Raw genomic sequence first — 13,931 nt, 5'->3', positions numbered from 1 at the left:
TACATAATATTAAGACACATGGAAATATAAACTAACAACATTTTCATTCTCATATTTTTATATTTTACTAAAATTTCTTTGTTTTCATTTGTATCTGCATTTCCTTATTTTTCTTCCACAGGGATCAATAAAGTATCATGTAATTGCTAAATAATAATTAGCAAGATGAGACTAATTAGATTTGAGTTGTGAGATTAATTAGACTTTTGTCGTTGCTTTGTGAGCAAAGAAATTAAACCTTTTTCAAAAATAACTCTATATCTCTGTGATATTGAATTAAAGAGTCATGGTGCCAATAAAGCAGTGTTACATATCACAACCTAATTTCCTAGAGCACTACTTTTTAGTTTACAAAGCTTATGTTGTCTTCAGCTGTGTCCAAAATCAATGAGATTTATACTTGTGTGAATCATTGCCTCTTTGCAGTATCACAAGTGCAGGAGACTTTTGGCAAAAAGTAGCGCACATGTTCTGAACAGTACATTTTTCAATTCACTGTGGGATTCTTTGAGGGCAATAGTACTTTTAGAATTTGCAGTAGAGAGCAAATACAGAGTTATGTCGGACAAAGCATTCCTAATGTGTTAATAGCAGTGTGTGTGGATGTGGGTGTGTTTCAGTCTTAGCTTCAGAGCAGCCAAACCAGGGCTATGACCGATCTAGGCTGAGCTATGCCAAAACAACATCAGAGCTGTCAAACTCCAACTGATCAGCTTCGGTGGTCTGTCATGTGCTTTCAGTACAAGAGTGCTCACACACATATACAAACTTGTTTTGTCCTTTTTCTCTAATACAATACAATCAACCAATTTCACAGCTCCGTCCCATCCTTAACTCGTCAACAGAAAAAAAGAAAACCACATACATTGTCTTTGCTGAACATGATTAATAGTGATGATAAAGAGAAGATGATGTCATAAAAGAAAGAAATCAAACCATTACCATTTAATGCCCACTTATAACCACTGCTGTTGCCATGGTGCCACCCAGTGACAGAAACATCTGCAGTGTTGTCAGGCCAACAAGGATATAACACAGGATGCTGGCTGTGGACCGCAGGAGGTGTTGAGCTCACACACATTTTGGAAAGAGATGTGTTGTGTTTTGGTCAGGCAAACACACACAGACATACACACAGAGACACGCACACACACATTTATACACATATGTTTGCCCATCCATGTCATCACTGCGGTAGGGCAGAATGACTTTGTCCACACAGACTTGGCCAGACCCAACTTTCCAAACACTATTGGAATCACCCCACTGACTGTTAATGCTAACACACACAGTATACACACACACACAGTATACACACACACACAGTATACACACACACACACACATACAAAGCATGGAACTGATGACAAGCGAATGAAAAAGAAAAAGGGATGCGGTTAGGACAGAGGACAGAAGTTCACATTTTCCTCTTGTCCGCATGGTCCTGAACATGAGTTTGTTAAATCATTGGTTATGTAATAAGGGCCATTGCCATAGTTACCACAGCTGACATACATGGTATCCATGATATCACCATCAATTATCTCTTCAGGACACTGTGATGGTGACATCATTATCAAGTCCATTTCAATAGTGACAGTTAAAGGGATATATTCTACCTGTTATTGAGGGAATAATGAAGAACTATAGGAAAAATTTTAGAGGTAATTGAACTGAACAACTCATTGACAAGTATAGTACAGACAAGTGCCAAACCGAACCCTGTACTTAGATTTCAAATTTCTATGCACAGTCTAGTCTAAACTATTCTTAGATACTTTCATAGATTGTTTGGTTCAGTGACATAAAAAATGAAATCATTAGCAGCCATGTCAGTGAACTGTCAGTATTACTGGGATAGTAAAGGTACAGTTTGACATTTTGGAAAATACACTTAGTTAGATAAGAAGACAGATGTCCAAAGTTAACAACATTTACCTAGCAGCACTTATAGAATTCACTAATTAATAAACAAAGCTTGCTAGCTAAGCTCACAAGCAACTGGCTGCAGCTTTATACTTATACAAGAAAGACATGAGAGTGGTGTCTTCACATTATTCCCCTCTTAACTGTCAGCAAGAAAGTTAATAAATGTATTTACCAATATGTATACCCATTCTTTTAATATGAATTGGCTCTTCTGCTCTATTACAGAGAAAATGTCAGCATCAAGCAGTAAAAGTACACACTTTTTAAAGTGTTTTAACTGTCAGCCGGAAATTAATGTTAAACCAGTTTGACAAATACAATTAAAGAGGGAAACTTCACAAAATGTGCAACTTTTAAAATCACAAATAGGCAATAGTGTCATTGATCATATAGGGTCAAAAATAGAAGAATAACAGATTCAGTTAGGCTCAATCCAACCTGCAAGGTACACAATGCTAACTGTGCTGCAATTTTACATAAACTGTTGTACTTGGATCACAGTACAGGATCCCAGCTTTAACCAAATGTCAACTGAGCATTGCTCAAGAACAACTGGAACTAAACTGTGAAATTCACAGTGCAATGCACCGTTTGCCTCTAAATCTGTAGTTAACTCCTGTTGGTGCAGGTTAAGAACCTGGACAGTCAAAATTGTGGCCCTAAACAAACACAGAAAAAACACACATTCAGCACTGCAGTATGAGACTTCCTACTTTCTCGCTCTCTCAGGAGTGTAAATACACAGTCAAGAGACAAACACAAACACACACATGCACACACACCCTCTACCCCCTACACAGACAAACACAGCCTATGTCTGGTACCCTTGTTATTATGGACATTCACATGCTGAACCACTCAGACAACTATTCCTGTGTGAGTTTGTTTGTGTGACAGTCTGTGTATGTGTATATGTGTGAGTGTGTGTTGTTTGCAGCACTCAGTGTTTTCCTGCTGGTGGTGGAAGTGATTTGGAAAGAATGCAGTGGAAAGGGAGGGGCGTTGCGGCCGTTAAACCAGCAGGGTCGGGCCTCAAATGAAAGCGCGGCACTAACGAGGGCGGATGCTAATTGAAGAGCCTCCCAGTGTGGTGTCACAAACACACACAGACACACACATGCATTCACATCATCCCCCGCTACAGAGCACATCCACGCATATAGTAAGAAAGTGACACCTTTTATCCTGGAATATATGGTTTGTAGCATGTCTGTGTGTCTGTGTGATGGTGCAGATGCAAACAGCTTCTACAACTGACAACAACAGTGTCAACACCAGGGTCAGGCAGCTGCGCGCATTTCTACATCATGTGTTCACTGACTGACTGTCATTGTATGAGATCACCAATTCCTGATGCCACTGAGGTGGGGGGGCTAACCAGTGTTCACTGCAGCACACTACCACAGCTCAGCTGCTGTAGCTTGGTTAACCTTGTTAGCCTTTCCTTTCCCAAAATAAGACTTCTAAGCAGTAGAATAGCGACAAGACACAGCTGAACAGTGGCAGCAGATGTTTGAGGAGCCCACTGTCAGATGTGCAAAGGCACTGTCATACAAAAAATAAAATAAAATAACACATGGAAGGAGCAGAGCTAAGGCTATTTTATATTTTAATTCTAAATATAACCTATTACCATGGTTTACCACAGCAGAACAAATGAAATGTTGATAAGGTGAGTTTTCTTACTGTCAACTCATCCCAGGAAAAGACCAAAACCAACAATGTGTTACTCTGACTCTCTGTACTTTCACACTTCCCATGCTGGAGATGTGGAAATCACTTTGTGGCACTCGCAAGATGTATTAACTTTGGTAGAACATCATCACACTTAAACTGGCCTTATCAACAGCTATGATTAAAAGAAAGACTGATGTATATTTAGGACCCATTATAAAATAAGCAAGTACTTAAAAATTGTAATCGTATCCATAATATTTGAAATGGACAGCAGTGACAATAAGGTCAAGAGGCAAAACTGGTCACAGTTATTATATTCATACTTAAACCGGTTTGTTTCACAAAGTCAGTGGTTGGGACAGGAACAATGAAAGTAACAGTTACTGAATTTCTGCTGAGGTGAGGTGTGTTCTGTTCTCCAGGATCTCACCTGCTCCTCTGTGATGAGCCCTGGGCGTGTGTGTGCCTTGTCATTGGTGTAGTGCAGGGGCAGGCTCTGACACAGCTGTCCGAGCAGCATGGCCACTTCCTTCATGCTCCGCCAGCAACATACCAGCACCATCTGGGCTGTCACCCTGTAGCTCTCACCGCCTGGAAGCCAACACCACCCGTACACCCACAGTGACACACACACACACACATGAAAAAAATGACATGAGAAAAGTTTGATCACTTTTTGATTCATTACCTTATAATTGAGACTAAAAGATTTATTTGACTTATAATGAAGTGTACAGTTTTAAAGCATTGTATTTAGTGGAAAGTTCCAAAGTCACACAATATACCTGCTTTTGTTGTTTATGTTAGGTCATGAGTTATATACACTTACACACACATACAGCAAAACATTTTATTGCCCTTATCATAGAGTCATTTAGGTAATCATTAAATACGTTTCCTAGGAGTGACTGAGCATCATGTAACTGTATCACACAAAAAAGGCCAAACACTGTCCCCATCAGGACAACAGTAGGACTGCACTCCCAAGCAGAGACAACTAATGGGTTTCAATATTTAACATCCCCAACTCCCAGCTACACCTGAGTAAAAGTCTAACAAAGGTATATCCCTGTGTGACATTCCTGTGTTCCTGTGCGTGTTAAGCGTAATCAGTGTAATACTCATATCTAGGACTCACCAGTGTCCAGTGACGGGGTGTGCGTGGTTTGACTCTGTGTCTGATCATCTCCATGGTGTGTGTCCAGCTGTCTGGCACTAGTGAAGAAGTCATTGGTGTCCCTGGGCTGGATCTCCTGCAGGATCCTCTGCAGACCAGCTGAGGTCTCTGTCCAAATACACACACACACACATACAACATATAATTTTGTATCTTTTTCATGGTGTATATTTCCTTCCATAACTAAATCTGAATGATTCCATCAACTACAACTATACTTATGTCCAAAATAAAATTTGTCAATATTTTGTTTTTGTTCTGGATAAAAGCTACCAAAACAAATGTCTGATATAAATTAAATGTACTCAGTGTGAAGAGGACAATGATTACCTGAGTCAGTGTCCATGGGGATGAGTCCTTCTGGGGAGGAGCTCTGGACTACAGGGGAAACCACATCAGACATCCTGTAGCACACAGCAATCAGCTCTGACACCAGACTTCTCCACTGCTCAGTCTGTGTCAGACTCCTAAACACACACATAAACATGCACTTATCACGCAAGCACCAAAACACAACACAAGGGCTCCTGTACTCAGAGTTTGTGCAGCAAGCTTTCCTCCACTGCCAACAGCAAAAAAAAAAAAAAACAAATGGAAGAGAGTTGTTTAATGTGTGTGTGTGTGTGTTTCAGTGTGATTCTCTCACTCAGTGTTTAGATGCTGCAGTACAGCTGTGATGCAATGAGCTCTGCCATACAGAGGATAGGAAGCAGCTGCCTGTAAGAGAGAAGACTCGGCCCTCGACACCTCTGACTGCAGACAGCACAGCAAGAACTGAACCACTGTGGACAGAAACACATACATTTCACATGATAGTTGGTTTAGTGTATTTTTTGTTTATTAGCACATGCATATGTTTATCGGGGCTATACATCTGGATCTTACCAGCCAGAGTGTTGAGCTCCAAGATGAGCATGTCAGAAGCCATGGTCGGTGGGGAGGGAAGTTGAAAATCGAGGCCCTGCTGCTGGGCACAGTGCAGCAGAGCCTGGCTCAGGTCTGGCTGGTGCAGCAGTAGGTTGAGGAGGTGGGCTGCTGTAACGCTGTCAAAAGGCTTGGTGCTAGTACTGAGGTCCAGAGCAGCCTGAAGGACACAACGCATCCTGTCTGGCTCCTAACATCACAACAACCAGGGAGATATCAGGTGAATACTACTACACATGGTGAAGATTGTGCTTTACCTACATGCAAATTCCAGCTGAGTGTAGTGTCTTAAGAATCAATACGGATCTTAGCAAAGGTGGATCACAGCAATGTACACTGCTCTTTTATAAATTCTGTTTTTTTAATGGATAGCTAGTGTTTGGAATATTAACCTGTAGCCCTACAGCTGATGGAGGGAGTTGCCGTAGTAGCGATGATGCGAGCTGTTTGACCTCCAGGAAGTTGCTGGCAACACAGTAGAGGACATTCTGAGCATGCACAGAGGTCACAACTTCACCAAGGGCAAACACATCAGGCCCTGAGGAAAACAGAGAGGTAGGGATGAAGAAACGCAGGAGGTGACAGTGAGTGACAAAGAGGTAGAGCATACGCCAAGACAGCTGGAGAGTGAGGCTGGCATCAAAGTAAAGAGACTGAGCAGTGATAGAGAGTCTGCTGTTTCAGTTCACCTACAGAAAGGTGGATTCCAGGGCTGTGAGCTGGCCAATGTAATAATATGAAATGTGCCAAGCATCATCACTAAGGTGCCCTTGAGTAAAGCACTGAATTCTAAACTGCTGTGAGTGTGGTGGTTGAGGATGTACTGTATGACCAGGAAGACATTTTTCAATTGTCTGGTATTTCAATATCTGAAAAAGTAGCCTACAAGTTGCTGTATTTATGACAACAGTTCAGCCATAAGGACACTGGTATTTCATAGATAACCTGGGCCTTTCTTTCCCATGTTTTTGGGTGTAAATGATGGTTAGGAACAAAAAATCTGTGCAATATTGAGCAAGAATGGTGTACTGGGAACACTCAAAAAATGTCAGCAGCAGTAAATATTTTTACAACTAACAGGCTCAGATTGTTATTATTGTTACTGTAAGTATGACAACATTATGGAAAGGAATACTCTACAGAGATAGGCTTATTTGTTAAGAGTAAGATCCATTTTCTTCAACCAGAAACAGCCGTTTTATCGCTCTCTGCAAAAGCCACTAATCAGTCTGTTGGTTTATTTGTGTTATTGTGTGGAACTTTTACTTAAGTAAAAAATTTTGTCAGTGGAGTCTGGTAGCAATAAAACAGCTCTTTAATAAAAATGTCTAATTCTATAGAAATCCTATCCATAATATAGTCAGACACACCATAACAATCTGAGACTGTCGGTGGAAAAACAAGCATTTAAGTGGATGTACTTTGAAGTGGACAGCTGCCCTGTTGTTTACATTGTAGTGCTGTTTTGCGGTTCCTGCACTCTTGCTGGTGTACGAATTAGTATACTAATCGCAAAGACATTTTGTCCCTATCAATATCAAATATACTGGAGTTATCCTTTAAAATGTTACAAAATATTTTTGGTGGGGGTAGGTTGAAATTACATTGTCTTTCCTGTGATATTATTATTAAATATCACTGAATATCTACTTCTGCAATATATAATGTTTATTAACAATACTGCTTACAGTGGGAGCTGTGATGTCTTGTTAGGTTTAAGTCATTTAAAACTGCCCCTGGTGAGCATTAGGTGTACCAGTGCTGAAGGTGAAGAGCTGGCCCAGTAGACACAGCAGGTGAAGGGACATGAGGCATTTAGAAAAGGAAGCTCCAGGAAGCAAAACCTCCAGCAGCCTCACTACACAGCCAGCGCAGGAACTCCTGCATCACACACAAAAAATAAGCCTTTATTCATTAAAACTAAAAAAGATCAGGGAAAACTGAGTGATTATCCTTAATGGGAACCCTGCATTAATGCACTGTGTGTGTGGTATACCTTGTACAGATGTAGTGTGTGTTTGTCTCTGTCTCTCTGCTCCTGGTCTCTCTCCTGACTCAGTCTCTTCTGCAGCAGTTGAGTGCTGTCCTTCACTCTACAAAGTAACTGTGAAGTAGATTTAATCTTTAGGTTTCCATTTAATTAAATGTCAAAAGAGTTCTGTGGATCCCTGTTAACATCAACATCAATGAATCCCTTAATAAACACACAGGCTGCTACTCCCAGCCCACAAGCAAACTCAAGCTTAATGTATTGCTACCAGCCCAACATTTCAAATGTAATGAGAGTATAAGTAATATCTTCAAACATTAAAGATGACCTTCTTCAGCAGGCTGACTGTCTGCTGTCTGACGCCAGGGGACTGACTGTTGAGATTGGGCGGCAGGAAGTGGCGGATCAGGCCCATTTCCTGTGAGGTCAGAACCTCAGTGCTGCGGTGGCTCTCGCACACCAAACCTAAAGCGTCCATCCTCACCTGGCCAGTGAAAGACAATGATCAAATACAGTGGAAATCCAAGATATATACCACACAAAATGTAAAAATCATTCTAAAAATCTTGCAGTATTGAAGACCATGAACACACACTCAAGGACAGACACATACTCACTTGATCATGTTTGTTTATCAGGGCTTGTTGGAGTAAGGGAAGGGGCACCAGTCCTCCCCACAGACCTTCTTCTGAGGATGGAACAACACCCTGGGCCCTGGCTGCCCGCAGGCACGTCATCAGAGCTCCCAGTGCACCCCTGCTGCCTGAAGGACCTGACAAGAAATAAAGACAGTATTAACAGAAAGGTTTCACAGTTCTCAAACTGTCATGACTGTGTTACAGAATGCTCTCTTAGCTTGCTCGTGGCAAGAAACACTGCTTTCCAGTCTTTAAAGCGACAACAGACTTCTTTGTGAAAGTGAGAGACATTAATATGCAGCTGAAATATCATGAGTATGACCAGAGGGGAAGAGAGAAAGTAGTTGCAGACATATGGGATATGAATGTGTTTGTATGTGGAGATGTCTGTGTATTTGTGCCTTTGCCTGTGCTGCAGGGTGGTGTATCCTGCAAGGCCTGCACCATGTGAGCCAAACTGGAGGGGCTGCAGCGAAGCAGCTTGGGCAGGAAGTAGTCCAGTATGTACGTGGTCTGGTCCAGTCTGGCACGGCAGAGCACCTGTAGCAGCGGGGTTACCCATGTCTGGTGCCAACGCTCCATCCAGTCCTCCATCTTTCCTGCTGCACCAGCCTCACTTGCCAGTTGCGCCTTGTGACTGACAAACAGCCTCTCCAGCAGGTCGCTGGCGTAAGGAGCCAGGGTCTGATCACCCATCAAGCCCAGGAGACATGACGGCAGCTGGGGCTGGATGTTAAGCAAGTACTCCGCTCCACAGAGGTCCACCAAGCAACCCAAGGAGCCGTACTTCCCCCTCATGTGCCACTCTAGTCCCAGCAGGCTTTGGGTGAGTTCTGTGATGTAGGAGTCCTTGGTGGGGTCAGAAGCGGAAGGGTTGGTGTGTTGATGGAGGAGGAGGAGGTTGTGGAACAGTGAGCGGGTTTGGTGACGGACTCCGTCTAGTGGGTGCTCCCAGTGGGAGTAGATGTGCTCCAGGAGGTGTCGCTGTAGCTCAGAGCCTCCACAGAGGGACTCCCGGAGGTGGGGAGGGCAGGCATGCCCCTCTCCCTGCAGGCAGTCCAGAGCAGCACCACTCCACAGGGTCAAAACCCGAGCCACCACCATGGCTGTACTGGATTCCTTTATACTACAGCGAAGACACAAAAAACATGAGCATGCTTGTTACACCTCAGCTGTGGAAACACCAGAATACTTTGTTAAGAACATCTGAGACACATTTAAAATATGATCTATTTTCACATGATGAAATAACTTCTGTAATAACTGAAGAGTAATCAATACAAGATAGAGACTCATTTTGCCAGACATACCTGACGTCCAGATCCAGCAGTGTGTTTGGGACCAACAGCAGCAGTTGTTCCCACTGTGGTCCTGGGAGAGTACCCTTCCAGCTCAACATAGCCAGAACCCCATGACACAGATACAGAGAGACACCCGGCGGGCGACCACTGGCACACAGACCAGCACACCTCTGCTGGAGCCACTGAGGAGCCGGGTCCAAGCCCTGGACTGAGCCACACAGTAAACTGCACACCTGACACACACAATCAGAGAACGACCAATAACAAAGAAATGTTTAGGTGATTAAATACGTCTTTCAAATGTAACTTTTATCATGAGTTTTCTAATAACTTTTGGTTAAATGTGTCTGTAAAAATGTCTTAAGGGCATGAACTGAAGTATTTCAGCGACATGCAGACAGGATGTTTATGTTGCTACAGTATACAGTATAACACTGTTCAAATCTACAGAAACTAAATGACAAGATTCATTCTTGACAACTTCACCAAAGCTATTTTAATAATGAACAAATCTTTAATTGTTATTGTTATTTACTGAGTTCCTGATATTTAGGTAATATAGCAGCTAAATACATATTTACTACACATTCATTCTGAGGTGCTGCTTCCTTAGTTTACATTCATATATACGAACTTAACTACTTACCTCAATTTATGCAAGCAAGTTATATGTGTTATACATAACAACCAATCCAGCCACACCACAACATTATTTTTAAATCCCTCAAACTCACCACCACAGAAGCAACTTCGTCTCCCGAGCCCATGACGGACCTGATCAGTAATACTACAGCCATGCCGGCTGTACTCTGGACTGACTGGATGAACTCCTCTACAGAGGAACAGAGGAAAAAATCAGCAACAAAAATATGTAGGTATACTGTAGTCCTTTTGTGGTTCCATGTTTCTCATTTTCAAGCTTTATATATCACTCATTCAAAGGTCAGCACGTAAAAATAGTATTTTCTTTTACCAAAAAATAAGACAGCAACTATTACTAATCCAGCAATGTTCTGTTCAAAGACTTGTAGACTTATATGGATGGACATCTTTGGAGCCATGTCTCGGGTTGAGCTTACAACCACCTTTTATCCAGCATGTTTACTTCTACAGCTGGTTCTTACCATCAGTGAGGATGTGTATGTAACAGCTCAGGAGGCTGCTTAACGTGTCCTCCACTTTGCACTGATCGACTTCAGCCTGCAGAGCTGCACTGATGGCCTCTTGGGATCTCTGGACTACCAGCATGGAAGTCTTCACTGCAGCCAGGCAGGAGTGCATTAGCTGAGCCTGAGCAATGTGACGGCCTGCTAGACCACTTGAAGAACAGCAGGGGGCGACAGAGACACACTGATCAACAACAAGACTCAAACTATGAATATTGGGGTTGTCCTGCTTCCCTCATGTATCTACATAAGATGTCTCTAATTAGAGTTTAGACAGGGGGAGCAGCAAAGCATCTGATCCAAGTGTAAGTGCAATCAAGCACCAAAGGAAATAAAACTATAGCAGTTATGTGAGTTGAATAACAGATACTGTGATGAAAGTGAATGTCCGCAGCAACTTGTGTCATGGCAAGGAAAGAAGACAGTCACTCCCAGTAATACTGAGACACTATAAAATGTCAAGTGTAAATCCAGGTAAAAACAGCCTGGATTTCAAAGAAGAGGTCTTTAAAAAATTTTTAATCACATTATTCATACACATTGTTTTAGGTGCTAAAATAAAACATTTAATGACATCCAGAAATAGGGATTATTAAGTGTGTCTCTGTACCTGTTCTGATGAAGGTATTCGTTCAGTCCCTTGTGAAGAAACTGCAATACTACATAGAGGAGAAAAGAGACAGTGAGGCTGAGGAAGAAAACAGAGCCTTTTCTTAAAATCAGACATTAAGGACGTACAGACACTAACCTTCAGGCAGCAGTTTGTTAATGCATCTCTCACCTGGAGATAGATTTTTGAAAAGGCAGTTATTTATTTTTACTTACATACAGGTTTATCTGACATCTCTAGTGATCAAAAGTAGAATAAATCAGCAGTAAAAGCAAATACAAGCAATAACCCACTCACCAACAGGAAAACCATCCAGACAGGCAGCAATGGTGTCTACAATGTGTGGATATTTGTCTGAATCTGCACTTGACAGACAGTCAGACAAGCAGGTACACAAACAGTTTACAGTCTGCTCCTGTAACCAGGCTGGCACTGAACCCAAGGCACTGAGGACAGAGGGTGACACAGACATATTATTTATTACAAAACCAAAGAATATACTGTAAACACAGACAGGTAAATGAAAGACAAGTTATAATGAACTACCAAGGTCCAAACTTGCACTGTCTGACAGCTAAACCATTCATTCATTCCTTCATTCATCTATTATCTATACTGTTTATCCGCTAAGGGTCGCAGAGGGGCTGGAGCTTATCCAAGCTGACATTGGGTGAGAGGCAGGGTACACCCTGTATGGATCATCAGTCCATCATAGGGCCAACATATATAGACAAACAACCATTCACACTCACATTCACACCTATGGGCAATTTAGAGACAGCTAACCCATCCATAATTATATTCTTACAACTAAATATCTACATTCTACTTTTGGAGTTTCATGATATTAGACATTTTGTTGTTGGACAAGAATTTAGATTCCAGGATTGAGGATTTCGAACACAGAGGAACCAGTTATTGTTGTTATGTTTCAGACTAAGAGAGTATTATAACTTAGTTGTGTACCTGGCGATGGCTCGTCGTAGGGGGTTCTTGGCCTGCAGGGACGTGTAGACCAGAGCCAGGGTGTGTAAACAGGCCTCGAGAAGAGCTCCATCTGACTGCTCCTCACTCAGTGCTTCCAACTGGGACCCTGCCTGATGTGGTATGGACACACACACTGGTCATATACTATACAGTAAGGTTTAGTAGCCTACTCAGCTCCATCGACTAAACACAATGTTTGTTAAATACTGACAACCAAATGCATACATTAATCTTGTTGTTGTTAACCTTTTTAACTAGCTGGATCTGCTGCACTGGCTCTGTCAGCTCCAAACAGGACTGCAGGGTCTGAGCAATCTGCTTGACTCCATCTTCTCCTCCATCCACAGAGAGGGACGCTAAGAAAGACACACATATTCAAAAAATACTAAATACTATGACACATTTATCATGTAGTGGAGGATACACACACTTGGACTGAAAGTGCTTTGAGGTCACATTGACATGTAATATCTTTTGAGGAGCACGACCATTTGATGGTCTTTGTTTTTGTTCCTCATTTACCACAGACTTAGTTTGCTCTTCAGTAGCCATCATTACCTATCAGCTTCTGCAGTTTCTCCTCGTCCAACGCCACAGCCTCTACTTTGGCTGTCTTCTTCTTCACCACCATGGCTCTGACCTGTGTGAAGAGCACCATCAGTTGAATCAATTCCGTGACTGCATGAATGTTTTGAATGTTACAGAGAATGCAAACTGGAGGTTCAGATTCAACAGTCTCTCATACCTGTCAAAACTGAGTAGAACACTGAGCCTTCACATCTTTAATGGCCAATATGGATAAAATTATCGTCTGGTATTTACAAATTAAGAGTTTTTCTTTCATTGTCACCCCCAATACTCCCCCTCTCCCTCTCCTTCTATCTCTCTCTCCTCTCTTGCACACACATTTACACACACACACACACACTTTCTTAGTTTTCGCTTTACCTTGGCCAAAAGTCGAGCTGCTAGTACTGTTAGCCAACTCCTGCTAGCTGTGTAGCACTTATTCTACGTTCTATATTAAATAGCGAGACAGACACAGTAAACACTGACACTATACAACGACTGAACTCTCACAAAGAGTCGAACAGCTTGATAAAGGTGTAAAATTAAACATAATTCGCATTCACCTCAACTGAGCATGTGGTATACTTGGAAGACCCACTGCTTCAGCTGGAAACTGTAACTAACGTCAAGTTGGAGGACACAAACATTCTCTTCCGGTGTGATATTTTCAGAATATAATAAGCCAAGCCCAAAAACAACACAAAATTCTAATTGTTTCACTGATGTTTCTATCTTTCATGTAGCCTTCAAGCATTCAAAGACACTATTTAGTAATACATATGTGGTCAAACATACTACACAAACTTATTTGTATATCATAAAACTTTAAATTTGAAGTTTAAGTTTAATTTCCTGTTTTGTTCTCGCAAGCTTGACACAAGTATGGTCCATGCCGCACACGTGTAACGTCACTTCCGACAAATAGTTGTGACCGCCCTCACAACACATCTGTCCATAAAATA

General features: G+C 41.9%; 1 protein-coding gene across 1 annotated transcript in view; it reads right to left on the bottom strand.

Annotated features, from left to right (window-relative positions):
- The window catches only part of thada (THADA armadillo repeat containing), an 86,602-nt gene extending 72,999 nt beyond the window's left edge, over window positions 1-13,603 (bottom strand). The window contains 22 exon segments of the mRNA XM_051076651.1: window positions 4,037-4,197; window positions 4,745-4,891; window positions 5,114-5,250; window positions 5,430-5,565; window positions 5,669-5,897; window positions 6,100-6,245; window positions 7,464-7,563; window positions 7,565-7,588; window positions 7,704-7,811; window positions 8,026-8,181; window positions 8,315-8,469; window positions 8,743-9,461; window positions 9,646-9,869; window positions 10,374-10,468; window positions 10,761-10,954; window positions 11,413-11,461; window positions 11,551-11,583; window positions 11,710-11,858; window positions 12,379-12,509; window positions 12,646-12,755; window positions 12,958-13,039; window positions 13,533-13,603. Coding sequence (XP_050932608.1) covers window positions 4,037-4,197; window positions 4,745-4,891; window positions 5,114-5,250; window positions 5,430-5,565; window positions 5,669-5,897; window positions 6,100-6,245; window positions 7,464-7,563; window positions 7,565-7,588; window positions 7,704-7,811; window positions 8,026-8,181; window positions 8,315-8,469; window positions 8,743-9,461; window positions 9,646-9,869; window positions 10,374-10,468; window positions 10,761-10,954; window positions 11,413-11,461; window positions 11,551-11,583; window positions 11,710-11,858; window positions 12,379-12,509; window positions 12,646-12,755; window positions 12,958-13,030 — 3,276 coding nt within the window. The 5' untranslated portion in view covers window positions 13,031-13,039; window positions 13,533-13,603.
- Window positions 13,604-13,931: the final 328 nt, after the last annotated feature.

This window comes from Lates calcarifer, linkage group LG16_LG22 (genome assembly GCF_001640805.2).
Source record: "Lates calcarifer isolate ASB-BC8 linkage group LG16_LG22, TLL_Latcal_v3, whole genome shotgun sequence".
In the NCBI taxonomy this organism is placed as follows: domain Eukaryota; kingdom Metazoa; phylum Chordata; class Actinopteri; family Centropomidae; genus Lates; species Lates calcarifer.
This window is presented reverse-complemented; position numbering and strand designations above follow the sequence as displayed.